The sequence below is a fragment of the Branchiostoma belcheri genome, unplaced genomic scaffold, assembly GCF_001625305.1.
Source record: "Branchiostoma belcheri isolate BF01 breed outbred unplaced genomic scaffold, Haploidv18h27 scaffold81, whole genome shotgun sequence".
Classification (NCBI taxonomy): domain Eukaryota; kingdom Metazoa; phylum Chordata; class Leptocardii; order Amphioxiformes; family Branchiostomatidae; genus Branchiostoma; species Branchiostoma belcheri.
This window is the reverse complement of record NW_017804476.1, coordinates 823,738-839,513: the sequence shown is the minus strand read 5'-3', so window position 1 is coordinate 839,513 and position 15,776 is coordinate 823,738. Positions and strand designations below refer to the sequence as shown.

The window sequence follows — 15,776 nt, the reverse complement described above, 5'->3', positions numbered from 1 at the left end:
AATCTAGACATTAGGGCATGTTGAATACGATATCCGCCAGTATATGCAGTACAGAAACTTCTTGTAAAGTTGATGATCGTTAAATGTTGCTTGCTTTTCATGGTCCAATGGTCCAACTTCAATAGAAATGTTACTTTAAAAACATTGCTGCTAAATTCCGCTAGAGGTCGCTTTTGCACCATTTAAATACTAACGACCGAGAACCTTGGATAAGCCCTCAAACAAGCATGATTCTGCGTTTTCGGGCTGTTTATTCGTCACCAATACATGTAACGTTATGTTATTATGCCACACTGCCTTGATTCTATGGATGGCAGTTTGTTTTCTTGTATTGGCTTTCAATTCGTTTTTCTTCCATTTAAAAGATAAACTTTCAGGTGAGTAAATTCAGGAAACAGACGTGCAACGTGAAGCCACGGAAGTTGCTGGGAGATTTACAAAAGGCATAAGAACGTTGTTGAGCCACGCAGAGTGCAAAATGCTTCAAAATTTAATCGAAGTTTAATGCGATCGTTTCAGGCGATCCTTTTGTTTCACCGCCCAAATCCCAAATGTAAAGTTTATGAAAGGTGCGAATGTGCTATTGAGCCACTGAGTTGGTGACAACTTGGCACAAGTACGTGCTGCTATTAAAGAAAATCTAGATATCGGCCATAGGCATAAGGTATTAATGAGAACGTGGGCGGTTACAAACCTGCAAATGGATTTAACTACCGAGTTGACGTCTTTTATGACCGATTTATCAACCTAAAATCATCAAAAAGTAATTTTTCAACCATCCTGACTTGTGCTTTAACTCCTAATATTCATCCGCCAGAGTGATCAATCAAATGACAACATTTTCCCTGGCTTCTCGAGACTAAGCTCTTCTTTAACGAAAAGGGATATCATTTAAAACAAAAATTGAGTTTTTAGTGAAGATTTCGGGGGGAAGTTGTCCTCTTACTGAGGTGAATTCCAGTTTGGGACAAAGTAGTGCGTAGTGGTCCGGCGGAAGAGCCTGGCTAATGAGTCAGTGCTGGGGTTATTAATGGCTGCCGTGAGTCCAGAAGTAGGGACGGACTTTCAAATGTGTCGAGAAACGAGATGAAATGGCGCCTATAGAGCCCCGACCGGGGGTTTCTGGCCGATTCTGGATTCTTGGAGTCCTTCTACTTCTCTGTGGATGCGGTGTATCAGGTATGTGGGCGAGATTTCTTCTTATAAGCTCAGTCTTGTAGCGTGCAACTGGTGGTATGATACAGACAGAGTAAGTTGTTGATGTCCCGTTTGAACTCACGCAGCTATACGGCAGCTATAGCCTCTTCTACCGACTGTATATTCTCCAACTTTCCCTAAAGTTATCGTCCTCGTAACCCAGGTCTTACCGCCGTTTATTTCAGGTATATATTAGTTTGAAATATCTTTATTTTTCAAAGCGTATGGATTTTAATTTGTGCTGGGATTTTCTTGGTTATACGGGGAGGGGGGCAACTTCACCACACCACAGCTGGTAGCTTAGTTTCAGCAAGTTTCACTGCCGAAAACTACCGACAAAACGTGTGGAATCTAGCTTGTTTTTAACTCCGTGTTGCTGTTGTTATTTCGCCCTGACGTTTCTTTAGAATTTCTCTTTGTTGAGAAGTTGCAGAACGGCCTAGTCCTGAGCTTACCCAAATCCTTGACCCCTCCTCGTATACGGAGCCAACCCCGCCGGCGATTTGTTTATGTTCCCAACCGCAGAAACTTGTCCTTTCGATCGCACGTTTCTTGGGCCACTTCCTCCAACCTTTCCCTCCAAATCCGTCAGGTTTTCATGTTTACAACTAGGTCATATAACGGAAAGAAGACATAATTTTTGGAAGATATTCTCGTTGGCTACGCGCCACGGCATACCGCATTCCCGCTAGCCCCTAGAGTTACCTAGTGCGAAAATTATGTCTTTGGCAAAAGTAAGTTGATACGTTGTTTATCAGTATTGTGCAATAATTTATGGCAGTTGAGGTAGCAGTAGTTTTGTCTCTATCTGTGCCCAAATGGGTATTTAGAATCCTGCCTGTTTTTAGCTTTTGTATTGGTGAGTAGGCCTCAATTTTTTTTTTACATATGTATGGTTTAGTATAGTTACATAATTTATATCAGGTGAAAGTTAGGTATGTGCCCCACAGAGTACAGTACTTTGAATGCCTTTTAATGGATTTTTTCTGAAAGTATTATATATGGTATCTAAATCATCGATAAAAAATCTTTAAGCAACAAAAAAAATAAAAGGTGTGAACAGAGAAAAAATATGACACAGAGACAGACATCAAAATTTTTCTTTCACAAAAGTATTTTCAGACCCAGAGTACTAGTAGTTTATGGTACTTGTATGAGCAATTCTATAGAAAGTAAAGTGCTATTGTTCTCATGACCCATTTACCAATAGCCCCACTAGTTTGTCCCTAGGGGCCTTCTTACTTAGTTGTAGTTATGTATGTACCTGGACAGTAATTTGTACCAGGTAACAAAGGACTGCGATTTCCTCTTTACCTGGGACAAACAGTGCTTTTGTTCCAAAAATTAATGACCGGGGACAGCCAGTTTAGTGCCGCCCTACAAAAACATCTTCTTGTTACTAAGGTTAGTTTCTGTACTAACTCTTTCTGTGATTTTGAATTGCAAGAATGGCGGAGGTTTGTGTAGTTTTCTTTCCAAAGAAGTGTTAAGAAATCGTAAAATTGCTGAGGAGTAATAGAATAAAAAGTGTAGCAGTTTGGGGGGCTACAGAGTAAGATTAGATTAGTTGGCGAGGATAAACTGTTAACATTACCATTGTGTATACTAAGTGTGGTGTGAAATGCCTGGGAACAAACTGTGAAGTACACGTGAGAAGTGTTAAAAAATCTCAAAATTGCTGAGGAGTAACAGAATAAAAAGTGTAGCTGTTTGGGGGGCTACAGAGTTACATTAGATTAGTTGGCGAGGATAAACTGTTAACATTACCATTGTGAATACTAAGTGTGGTGTGAAATGCCTGAGAACAAACTGTGAAGTACACGTCATTTCAATCATGCTGAGAAAAACACCATGCTTGTTGGTGGAAATTCCTTTGAGCTCGACTAAGGAAAAATGTGAAATATGCCGGGTCTTTTAGGTGTGCAGATTACATTTAGGTATTATTTACATGGCCTGATAGTTCTCTTCAGTAGCTGTGAACCCTGACATTCAGGTTTGAAACATTGTGACTCTCCCTTTCTCATACTTGGAAAATTGCTTCAAGGCCGTTGGCAAGTAGATCTATACAAAAGAACTGAACAAAAGGGACAAAATTTAGTCCTTGTCTGACAACAGAAAATTATGATGTCTTTTATTCTTGCAATCCCTTCTTTACATTACAATTTACCATAATTTATGCAAAAATTGGAAGAACTTTCAAGAGGACAACTTCAAAAGCATGGCCTTTGCTTAGAAAAGAATTCAAAGGCACATACATAGGATAATTGACAACACAATAGACTACCACAGTTTGTGAATATGTGATCATAACTTAATTCTGAATCCACAGCAGAATTTTTTTTGTATGGCTACATAGAAGTACATACACAAATTTCTTCCGACCAAATGCTAGCTGAGATTATTTTTCTTCTACTGGAGGCAGACGAATACATGTTTTTATTTCCGGCCTGTACAGTGTTCTCAAGGCGTCTTGTAAGCTGGAGTATGTGTTTAGGGTGGCTCCAAGTGAGTAACGTGAGACGATATTGGCCTGATCCTTACAAAGGTGTACATGGGGGTATGAATGGGGAGGGCAGGAGAGGGGGTGGAGGGGTTTTGTACTGTTTCGTGTTGCTTGAGTGTTGTGTAGGATATAATGTTACTGTGCAGTGTACAGAACTGGAGGTTTGGTAAGGTTGGGGGGACATTTGGCCAGGTGTGAATTTACCTGGAGTAGCTAAGTTTTTATGGTAACTAGTTATGATGAAACAATCATAAATATGTAGTTGTAATCATTGAACTGCACTTTATAAACTGCAGATATAATATTATATTGTTTATTGGGTGTTTAGTTCAATGACACGGAAAAGGCCTTTGCCCTAGCACACTAGAGTCACTCACCTTGATAATGAGAGTCATAACCAAAATCAATAAAAATATAACTCTAGTTAGAGTGTATTTTATTCTATTTTAGATAGAATTACAAATATTTGTTCTTGAAACAACTTCTAAACCATACTTCAATGGAGGTAGTAATGCTCTTTTTAAAAGTTCTTTCAAAGATTGAAAGTTACCTATTTGTGAAAGTGTCCTAAACTGTAGTGTAGTGTCCTGAAGTACCAAATTAGTTAAAAGCATCTTATGTTTCTTGTTTGAAAGGCTTCCATAGCACAATTTTCTTGCCCCATCACAAGATCAGTGGTTGTTTTTTTTCCGTTATTTAATAAAATTACCCTAAATTGAAAGTTCTTTCCAAGATTGAAAAGTTATTTGTGAAACTTGCTGAAAGTGTCCTAACTGTAGTGTACTGTCCTGGTATACCAAATTAGTTTAGAAGTACATTGTATCTTATTTTTCTTGTTTCACAATTTTCTGGCCGCCTCACAAGATCATTGGTTGTTTTTTTGCTGGGATTTAATGAAATTACCCTAAATTGAATCTGTGCTCACTGCTGTGACAACCTTCAAAGCCCAAAGCCGCTCGCCCCACCCTGTCATGTTTGGTAAGATTTAAGAAGCGCCTTGATGACAATACAAGGATTTTCCACTGTCCTAATCCACGTCAGAGATAACTACCAGGTACGGAATATCTCATTCTCCTCACGTGGGGGTGAAACACTACCTGTAGGGGTACGCACAGAGGAGCTCATTTGCATAACCTGGTAATCCCAGCATACAACAGATTATTGTCGCTCCACCAACAGTGCGGATGAACTAGAACAGGTGTAAGAAACAGTTAATTAGTTCCTGTGTCTTATTGGGTATTTGTTACTCATCTTATCTGTATTCAGGTTTTACTAAGTATCAAAATTTTGTCTTGTCATTGATGTATATAATTATAACTGGGCCTAGGAAAAAATGTTGTTTCCTGTTTCCTGACCAACCCTAGAAAAAAACTGCAGACCCTAGCCTTTTTTGTGTGGACCCCTGCAAGGGACATACATTTTTCAAGCTGATCAACCTTTTCTAGCTCCATGATCTGACACCTGAGTGATGAAATGTTGTACAATCGGTTTTCCAACATTGACATGGAAAATATAATTGTCCTGGTGTGCAAGTTTTACCTTGAAGTGATTAAACTCACAAACTGTATTATGTTGGATCGCCAGAGGTTGCCAAAGTCTAAAAAACTAGAGATTGCCAAAGTTTAAAGAAAAAAAAAATACCCTACCTTTTTTCAGGACTTAAAACAGCAAACATAACAATTTTTGCCTAGACCTTAGAAGACAATTGCTAAATACGTTATTGTAGAGTCAATTCCGCGTCACCGAGTGGGTTGTTATTGTCATTATTTAGAAATGTTTTCAATTCTTTGTAATTGTTTCTCTAAGAAATTTCATAATTTGGAAATAATTTGAACATCTTGTCAATATTCTAAATAATTCCCTGGTTTTCTAAAACGTTTGAAATATTCCTGATGTGGATTATGACATTTCCAATAGTTTCTAAATATTTCTAACAGCACTCTACCATTTTTTACCATTATTTCGAATTATTTCTAACATTTTGTAAATAGGTCAGTGGGATGGGAAGGAAGTAATTCACACATCCCTGTGGAGTACAGGGTAGACTGCCTGGGTGTCAGGCATTGATGCCTTACAACAAAAGAGCCACCAGTGTCCAGCAGTGAAATCTAAAAATATACAGAGGAAGACAGAAGAGTAGGATTAGCACCCACTTTTATGGGGGCAATTACCCACATCTACCATTTGGTTATTTGTTTGAAATAGTTCTAAATATTTCGAATTGTGAAAGAAACACATGGGTAGTTCAAATTTATTCTAAAGAAAGAGATCTTTGTACAGTCACATTCAAAATGTTTCAGAAATATATAAATGAATTCAAATATATTCAAATTTTCATTTTCAAATTTTTGAAAAATTTAGAACTTTTGTTACTGGGGTATTCTTTTCTTCTAAATAATTCAAACGTATTAGAAACATGGAGAAAAAACCCACTCGGTGACGCGGAATGGCTTTTAGCTAGGATTTTTTTGTTGGGCGTCCATTTTTTGCATTGTATGCTATGCTCAGCAAAGATGCATGGTGCACAAGCTTTTTAGCTACTTTTTGCATTTTGAGTTACAAATTTTGAGGAATTTGAGTTTTTTTCCTTCAGTAAACCAAGGCTGAAGGGAGGCATGTGTGCAAGGCAGGGTTGGGAGTGGAAAAAAAACAGGGCGTCTTTAGGGTGTCCTACCAAAAAGTAGGGCGTCCAATTTCTTAGTATTTTCAGTACAGGGCGTCCAAAAGACACCCTGGACACCCCCTAGCTAAAAGCCTGATTGTAATATAAGAAACTTGTTGCCATGTCAGTTATAAGGTTGGAAATTACTTAGAATATATTATCATGACTGTCAAACAATATAAATTGTGTTTATCCTAGGCCTTAACCATTGATCAGAACAAAACTTGAGTCATACATTTACACGTACCTTAAAAAGTCAGAATTGATTAATGCCAAGACAATTGATGAGTTTATGTAAGGAAATACCAGGTGAGCAGAACTCAAGCACAAAAGAAGAAGATTGTGCAGTGTACAGTTGTTTGACTGAGTAAAGTTTTCTGGAGAAAGGCACAGGAAGTAACTTCTCAACGAAGATGACAGCAAGAATTTCTTACTGATGTTGGAAAGATAGTTGAGCTAGTTCCTTATTGAGTGTGAATAGGAAAGAGAAGTTATTAAACATGCTCAAGATAGCACATGTTTATGCAAATTAGGGACATCTACGATAGAAACTGTGGAAGTATTTTTGATGTTGAATTAACGGCACCTAACCTGCACTAGGCCATGTGCAATAAAATTACTGGGGAAAGGTAATAAAATTATTAAAAATGAAGGGACTTATAAATTTGTCTGGTGCAGATGATTTTTAATTATAGAAAAGTGTATGAAGCTATCTAATCATAACATTTTAACAAACTCTAAATTGAACTAGAAAAGTAACATTTGCAAAGCAAATGCGTAATGTTTACCTTCGCACATGGTCTTCTCTGTTAATTCTTACTCAAAACACATTCACATATATGGTGACAGGAGTCAAAATCCCTCCTAACATAAAATTGCAACATTACCAGCACCAGTTACCATGGTGATAGACATCAACAAATCAGGTCATTGGCCAGGTCAGACGTCACCGTTTGGAGAAAAAGAAGAAACTGAGCAAACATAATTAGACTAATATTCATATTAAACGCTTTCTGAAGTTATGCTAATCGAAGAAATGTACTGTATTTTCCTCTTGTGCCACCTATATGAGTAAAAAGACCACCAGTCATGTAAGTCCTTGAGAAAACATCTGCCCCATTCTTTAAACAAACACGTCTGTATCAGATGAAAGTTTCTCTCCCAACCTTGAAATATGTGACTTTATCTGAAGGTCAACATGTCATACCCAAAAGTAAACTGCCAGCTTATCATATGGAAAAGCAGGCATTACAGATACCACACTGTGTACATGTTACTAACAGATGTTAGTCTATGTGACATACATGTAAAAGATATACTTTTGCAACAACAGATAAGTATAAAAACAGCTTGTACTGTAAGATAAAGTGGTACCAGTATATCATCATAAGTTTGTATAAAGTTTTTTTTGCAAATAAAGCTTGTACATGTACTATGTTTTAGAAATGATAAAGAACACAGGTATAGCAACGAAACATAGTTAGAAAGAGACATGTATGTACCATGTAAGAAAAGTACAGTAACTAGCAAACAATAACAGAAAAGATAGTGGATGTTAACAAAGGATTGAACTTAACCTTAAGGAAAGGTAAAACGTAACATAAAGGGATAAGGTTTCAGTCTTGAAAAAATTAGGGTCGGTAGGTAAGGATTATCTTTTTTCTTTTTTAAAACTTTGGCGATCTCTAGTTATCCAACTTACAGTTTAACAAAGTAAAACTTGCACGAGGACATGTCTATTTTCAATGCCAATGTTGGAAAACTGATTAGACAACATATCATCACTCAGGTGTCAGATCATGGAGCTCGAAAGGGTTGAAAAATTCATGTCCCTTGCTGGGCTCCACCAAAAAAGGGCCTGCCCTTGCAGGGATCCACAAAAAAAGGCCAGGGTCAGAGTTTTTTTTCTAGGGAACACAACATTTTTTTCCTAGGCTTTAGTAGTCCATTCAAGTTGACGAAAATAATGTGTCGGACACTGATGATATGCACAGCTGCAAAGAAGAGAGCGAGAGAGAGAAAGAAAGAGGGAGAGAGAGAAAGAAAGAGGGAGAGAGAGAACTGTTTTTGTGCTAGTTTGTACCAAGGACTGTCTATCTCCCCTTTTCTTTAAAGAGGAATGGCTAAAATTTACAATGTATGAGGACTGTAGATTTATTTTGTGTACATTTGTACACCGTTGTCTTCTCTGCACGATTCCCTATCCATGAAGTAAGGCACACAGACAGATGCTTGTTACTCTGTACTTGCGAGGTCTTCGTTTCCATGGCTTGATGGTAAAATTTAAAGAGGCAAACAAAAGAGAAGCTTCCCAAATCACTTCACCCTGTCAGAAGTTTTTTTTCGGAACAATGTAGCTTTGTGGTAGACATCATTCTGTGATTGTTGGCATATGAAGTGTCCATTGTGTCTTTGTGATAATGGGAGGATGGTGGGTAAATATTTCTCCTAAGTGTTGCCATGACTCCAAGAAAATTCTGTGAATATCTTTTGAAAGGTGACTAGTCATTAAACTAAGCTTAGTCTACCAGCAAAATTTGCCCTCAAAATGCAGGAAATAGCATGTCAGAGAGTCAAGACTACAAAATTTTGCAGATTTGAACAATTTTTTCCAAAGAGAACACAAGAAATGTTAAATTGTCTTGAAAATCATGACTTTTGAAATCTTGTATTGTAAGGGAGAAATAATTTGTATAGATCTATTTTGTTGTACAGATCTTTTTGTTCATAGAAAGGAAAAGACTTAAAAAATGTAATAATTTGTCATAAAACAGATAAAAAGTTCCTGTGGTAAGACATGACATGTTAGAAAATGACGGTAGATGTATGACAGCTAGCTAACTCTGTAGTCATTCCCACATGTCACAGTTACCCAAACTCCAAGGTTAATGATTATAGCATTCTTTACTTCGCGGACAGATGAAGCCTCCAAACTAACCTTTGGACTTCTACACAGTCCTCAGACGGTATAGTATTTACCAAAGACCCCATGGCTTGCTTGGATGGTAATACAAGAATTCTCTTACGGTCTTACATTTGCAGCAATGCCTTGAGGGTAGAAACAAAGGAATTGAGTTTGGGCCACGCTAAGTAATTCTTATGGATGGCGTCCTCAGGAGACCCTAAATCTAATGCGAGCTTGCGAAAAAATAACAAGATGGGCCGAAAGAAGCAAGCTGCGTAGATTCGAAATATACTAAGGGACGGCAAATGTTAGGACAAAAATTAAAAGAGAGTACAGTATACCAGCCTACAAGTCTTTTATTTGTCATGAAAACGGCAATAATTTAAACCAGTGGAACAGCAGTTGTCGTCCTGTCCTGTTTCTTTTCTTTCATCACATCTTGCAATTTGCAGCACAATCCTTCTTTGGTTCTTGAGATACAGGAAGCCGAATTTCTTGCTTTTTTTTCTGGGAGCAGGCCAAAATCAATGCACGCTAGGATGTCATCCATAAAAATGACTTGTTGTGGCCTAGTATGGGCCGATGGTATGTGGAGTGTTCAGTATTGCTGCACCTGTCCGTCTAAGGGTCTAGAAGGACCAACCTGTCCAGAAAAAGTCTCCTTACAGAAGGGCACTTGTGTCTTGGGGAGTGTTTGTGAGGTCTCAGTCTCCAAGGAGACTCCAAGACATGTACCCCCTGGAGTAAAACCTCACAAGACTTGCCAAGGAGGTGATGGACTGTTTTGTTTGAGGGCATAGTCGGCGTATTGTTGCACCAAATCATCATAACAATCGGGGAAGGATTTCAATAAAATCTTGTTCTTTTGGCTGTCTTTGTCAAGTTGGTTTGGTCCAAGGAACAAGGAGTAGTTTTCCAGGCCTGTCTTTTGATTCCCCCAAAACTTTTACCAAAGATTTGCTTATTTATATGTAGCGCTCAATATTCATTTTCGGGAATAGGTGCACTTAACCAAAATATTCTATGCGCACAGAAAAAAGGTGGTATAATATAAAGTAGAATGTCAGTCTAGTTATGGCCTTTCTTCAGAACTTGAATCTACTGCTTCGAAATTCTAAATCGATTCGAAATTCTATCTTTGCTCTGAAATTTTAAGTAAGGAATACAATAATGTAGAAATATCATAACTCTAGAAAAGAGATGAAATCGTGTAGAAAACCACATCATTGTTCAGTGGGTCTGAAGCAGTTTTGCTTCAACAATCTTGCATTAAGTCTATGTTCTCTGTTCCAAGCAAAGCAAAATTCTCTCCCATGCCTTGTCCTTGGAAACTTTTCATATTCAAGAGTTTTGCAAGGGATGTACTGTGAGTTGTCTCAGTATTTAAGTGTTATAATTGGAGAGAAGCCAGAGTCCTAATGTAAGATGGTAGTTTTAGAGATTACAGCTGCAGGTAGATCAAAGGCATAGTTGAATGTTCGCCTCTGTTTCTTACATTAATATGATATACTGAATTCTTTGAGCTGCCTCAACTATGAGACTATAGACATATAGAAAAACATGTGGAGAAGTCATTATGTAATTGTCCAAGTGTCAAACATAGCAGGAATGGAGACTAACAGAGGACCTTGTCATGCTGGGAATCAGTTACCATGGCAACTTGGTCACCAGGTGACGACCAAAGCCAAACATTTGGACATGTGTACTCCCTGTATCAGCTCAAAGGGACGTTTTCTTGCCCGAGAGAAAGGCCGCATTTATTCCTGGCTTTTTGTGGGGCGGAGGGGTTTGACACGGTTTGTTCGCGGCGACAATGCCATCATGGCAGCAGCTGTCAAAGTTACTACGCTGCACTGAGAGGTTAATAATGCCCGTTGTACCGACGATTACAGTCGCAGGCCGATTTGTGACAAACTCAAGTGTATTATTGATTGGATTAATATAGCTGCTGTAGCCGGTTTTCGACTTGTAATATCTCCAGAACAGAAGACTTGGGACTCAAAATTCACTTTTGGGAATAGGTGCAATGGTGCACCCAATGTTTTTGGGCGCACCATATAAGATGAAATAATTAGAATGTCAGCAAAAACTAATTATGTTTCATTTCTAAGGAAAAGAACTCTAACAATGATTTTATTATTTTTCTGACACTTAGATGTCTTCTACTACTAGTATATGCTGTATACTACTATACATTTAATATCTTTACATACTACATGAACCTATAAATATTTGGGTGCACTGGTGCACCTACAGAAAAAAATGGGTGCACAGGTCCAAATTTGGGTACTCTAAGGTACACATGCACCCAGTATTTGGAGCCCCAAGAACAAAAGACTGAAAAGTTTGGAACCAGGACTGACAAGTATTGATACTGTTTATACTGTAGATGTCCCGTTAATGCATTGCTGTAATAAATCATTCTTTTATTAGTCAGGTACGTCTCAATTGATTTAATGACAGTGTATAAAGTTTTTGAGGTATGGGTATATTCGCTCATTATACTTGCTCAAAACAATGGCTAAATTCTAAATCGCCACCATTGTACTTGTGTGAACTGTAAAGCTTTAATGTGTTTGTATTGCAGTAAAAAGCAGAGGATTGAAAATACCGTTAATCATGAAATATTTGTGGCGGTTAGATGTTTGCAGTTTTCAAGGTGATGCCTGGCTGCAAACTCTTCGCAATTTGAACTTGTGTTCTGTTGGGCATTTCGTGTTACCGCACTTGTTTCAACAGCAAAACGCTGTCTATAAACGATTCTACGATGCGTTAAAGTCTAAGTTATTCCAGTGCGCAGTAACAGTGACAGTGTACAAAAAACTTTTTTGAACCAGGTTGAAATTAGGTTGCCCATCAGAATTTTAGGTTGTATAAGTTACTACTTTCCTCAAATTAAGCTGATAAATTTAACTGATACTAGTAATAGCCATTAATACCTAAAATTAAAAAGCATCTGCTGGATACAGTGGTGCAAGCCAAGTGGGCATGATTTGGGGGGGCGATTCTTCAAATTCAGGTAGCACACTGGGCCACCTAGGTTCAAAAATAGGTTGCCCCAAAGTAATTAAAAATTTGGTATTTAAAAAAAAAAGTAAGGTATTTTGCACGCTGAGTCGTAAGCTGTAACAATTTGGACGATAAAAAGCGAGATTCGCATACAGCGATATAAACAACTGTAGTACGGTGGTCGTTCTTGGCGATTGGTTCTTCTTGGCTTGGCACACCTGGCTAGCAAGCGCTGTTTGACCACACTTCAATCTCGCACTCCTTTACAAAACAAAGCCGGCCAAATCTACAATACGCCGCTTCCAACAACACCTTGTGCCGAGCCCATTCACAGCTGCCCACCTCTAGAACCACTTGAAAAGCCCGAAGTTTTCAGAGCAGCAGCTGAGATCAGGCTGGATGTGACATTGTGAAAACAGGGTCATTGTACGAAAACAGCTTTTTGAGAGCCAATCATTCTTCCTAGCATATACATTTGTACTTCGCCATAGAGAAGGGGCAAAATCATGTTTAAAAGTGCTTGTCCACAAAAAAAAGAAGACACTCTTACGTTTCAAGATAGGAGTTTTCAAGGCCAACTAGTAGTAGCAGAGTGTAAGATTGGAAAGAAGTCAACGCTACTGTGTTCCAATGTAAGAAGGCTTTTGTCCTAGTGTATGCTGGCCTAAAATCTTTAAAAATGTCCCCATAATACTCAGTAATATTTATCTTTCAATACTTGTTTGCAACATAGATTCCTTAGGCCACACCAATTTAATTTGTTGGTTGTCGGATTTGCCCGCTTCATTTTTTTCTGATTTGCAAATTTTTTTCTTAAAAAAAATCAGAGAACCAAGAAATTAAATTGGTACCGGTGTGGCCTTAGTGTGCGAAATGTGCATTGGTAGACAATGAAGACCACAGTGGTTAAGGCTAATTAGAAAGAAAATTGCTAACGGCGAATGGGGATGGTACTGTAATTGAATGGGAAAGTATGCTATTTTGTGCCCTCCCTAACATTTTTGACATTGCTGAGAGTTTGGCGTGAACAGGCATTGCCTGAAGCTAGCAGTAAATTATATACAGTATGTATACTAACTGTCACTGGCAGACTGGCAAAACCACAATAGCCATGATAGCACTTGCCTGCCTAAAAATAAGAAGAAAGGTTTTGTAGCATTGACAGCAAAAACTATACTGATGCTATTGTATGTGTGGTTGCTGAGAGTTTGGTGTGAACAGGCATTGCCTGAAGCTAGCAGTAAATTATATACTGTATGTATACTAACTGTAACTGGCAGACTGGGAAAACCACAATAGCCATGATAGCACTTGCCTGCCTAAAAATAAGAAGAAAGGTTCTGTAGCATTGATGGCAAAAACTATACTGATGCTATTGTATGTGTGGTTGCTGAGAGTTTGATGTGAACAGGCATTGCCTGAAGCTACCGGTAAATTATATACTGTAGTATGTATACTAACTGTAACTGGCAGACTGGCAAAACCACAATAGCCATGATAGCACTTGCCTGCCTAAAAATAAGAAGAAAGGTTTTGTAGCATTGACAGCAAAAACTATACTGATGCTATTGTATATGTGGTTGCTGAGAGTTTGATGTGAACAGGCATTGCCTGAAGGTACCAGTAAATTATCATGTGTTCAATACTAACTGTAACTGTCAGACTGGCAAAACCACAATAGCCATGATAGCACTTGCCTGCCTAAAATAAAAATAAGAAGAAAGGTTTTGTAGCATTGACAGCAAAAAGTATACTGATGCTATTGTATATGTAGTTGCTGAGAGTTTGATGTGAACAGCCATTGCCTGAAGGTACCAGTAAATTATCATGTGTTCAATACTAACTGTAACTGGCAGACTGGCAAAACCACAATAGCCATGGATGATAGTAGTCTCTACCAGACTAACTACGCTGGCTATATATAGGAGAATATTTGCCAGGGGAGTTTGGCCGCCTTGGGGTTTGACTATGCCGCGCAGTTCGGAGGGAAAGAAACTACCTCCCCGCGGCCGGACTCCCTTGGCCAATTTGATTCTCTTTTTTTGCCGAATTCTACGATCCTTATTCCTGTAGAAAGGCCTGGTGGAGGCTAGGTTGATAGCACTTGCCTGCCTAAAAATAAGAAGAAAGGTTTTGTAGCATTGACAGCAAAAACTACACTGATGCTATTGTATGCATGGATCATCAATAAGTCAATTGATTTGCTTCTTTTGTTCGTAACAACATCATTTACATGTACGACAAACAGACAAATCCTTGGCAAAACATGAGTTTATTTCTTGTCATTATCTGCTTGAGGCCTGTCAAGTGCTTGTTCTTAAACATAATAATCACTACATTGTAACTCAGGTTTAGTCTGCAATAGCAAGATACACTCAAGTGAAGAAATAAAACTCAAGGTGCTATCTGTGAAATGTTTTAAAGTGATTTTTTCTCCTGTGACAGAAATAAAAAGCAAAGTGTTTTATTTTTAGAAAATATGTAGAAATATCATGGCATCGGTTCGGGTAGTGTTAGAGCATTTGACTATGAAACGGGGAGACCTGGGTTCGATCCCGAGTTGTACCCGGGACATGTCTGGACATGCGCCCCGACGTTATGCCCGTGGGAAAGGCACTTTACACGACTTTCCTCACTCCACCCAGGTGTGAATGGGTACCTAACTTCGGTTGGGGAAAGCCGTATTGAGGTCACCTTGTGGCGCCAAATGGCAGCCGCACAGAACCTTGCGACAGTTCCACAAAAGTATGTGTGGAGCAAATATGTTATATGTATCATGTGTATTATGTGATTGTAAACCCTGCATCAATTCAGTGCTATAAAAGGCAGTGATTGCATGGATAATGTTTGACCAACAAGCCATGTAACATTATTATTATGATAATATATTCATCATTTCCAGCATGATTTTCATAAAAATACTAAACGCATGTTGGAAATGATTGTTTTATACAATGTAAGTCTATTTTGTGGTTTTTATGATCTGAATTCAAGCGGATATTTTCTATTTTCAGTTGCTGACTGGTACCAGGGTTGTTACCTGGATGATGCTGTGTCACCAGTCTTCCAGATCCAGCCCGGAAACTGTGATCACATCACCCCAGCTGACTGCAGCAGAGCCTGTTACAGGCTAGGGTAAGGACATTTCTTTATTACACCCTTAAGGCCACACCAAATTGATTTGTTGGTTCTCAGATTTTTTTTCAGAAAAATATGAAGCGACAGGGAAAAAAAAAAAACAGGCCTAGCAATCTTGTGATAGCCCAAATGCTATTATAGGAGCCATGCTGGTACCACTGCATTGATAGATGGAAAAACTGCAATAACTCTGAAGAGAAGGGACTTTCTTCAACTGTGGGGGCCAAAATATGAGCATTTTGGAGTTGATTCGGAGCCTGAAAATTGTTTTTTTTTTCAAATCAGACAAAAATGAAGCAGGCAAATCCATGAACCAACAAATTATATTGGCATGAATAAAAAAAAAAAAAAAANAAAAAAAT

At 38.4% G+C, this 15,776-nt stretch overlaps 1 protein-coding gene across 1 annotated transcript in view; it reads left to right on the top strand.

Annotated features, from left to right (window-relative positions):
* The first annotated feature begins 1,024 nt into the window (after nucleotides 1-1,024).
* Nucleotides 1,025-15,776, top strand: part of LOC109486583 (polycystic kidney disease protein 1-like 1) — an 89,479-nt gene continuing 74,727 nt past the window's right edge. The window contains 2 exon segments of the mRNA XM_019790436.1: nucleotides 1,025-1,179; nucleotides 15,291-15,411. Of these exon segments, the coding sequence (XP_019645995.1) occupies nucleotides 1,092-1,179; nucleotides 15,291-15,411 (209 nt within the window). The 5' untranslated portion in view covers nucleotides 1,025-1,091.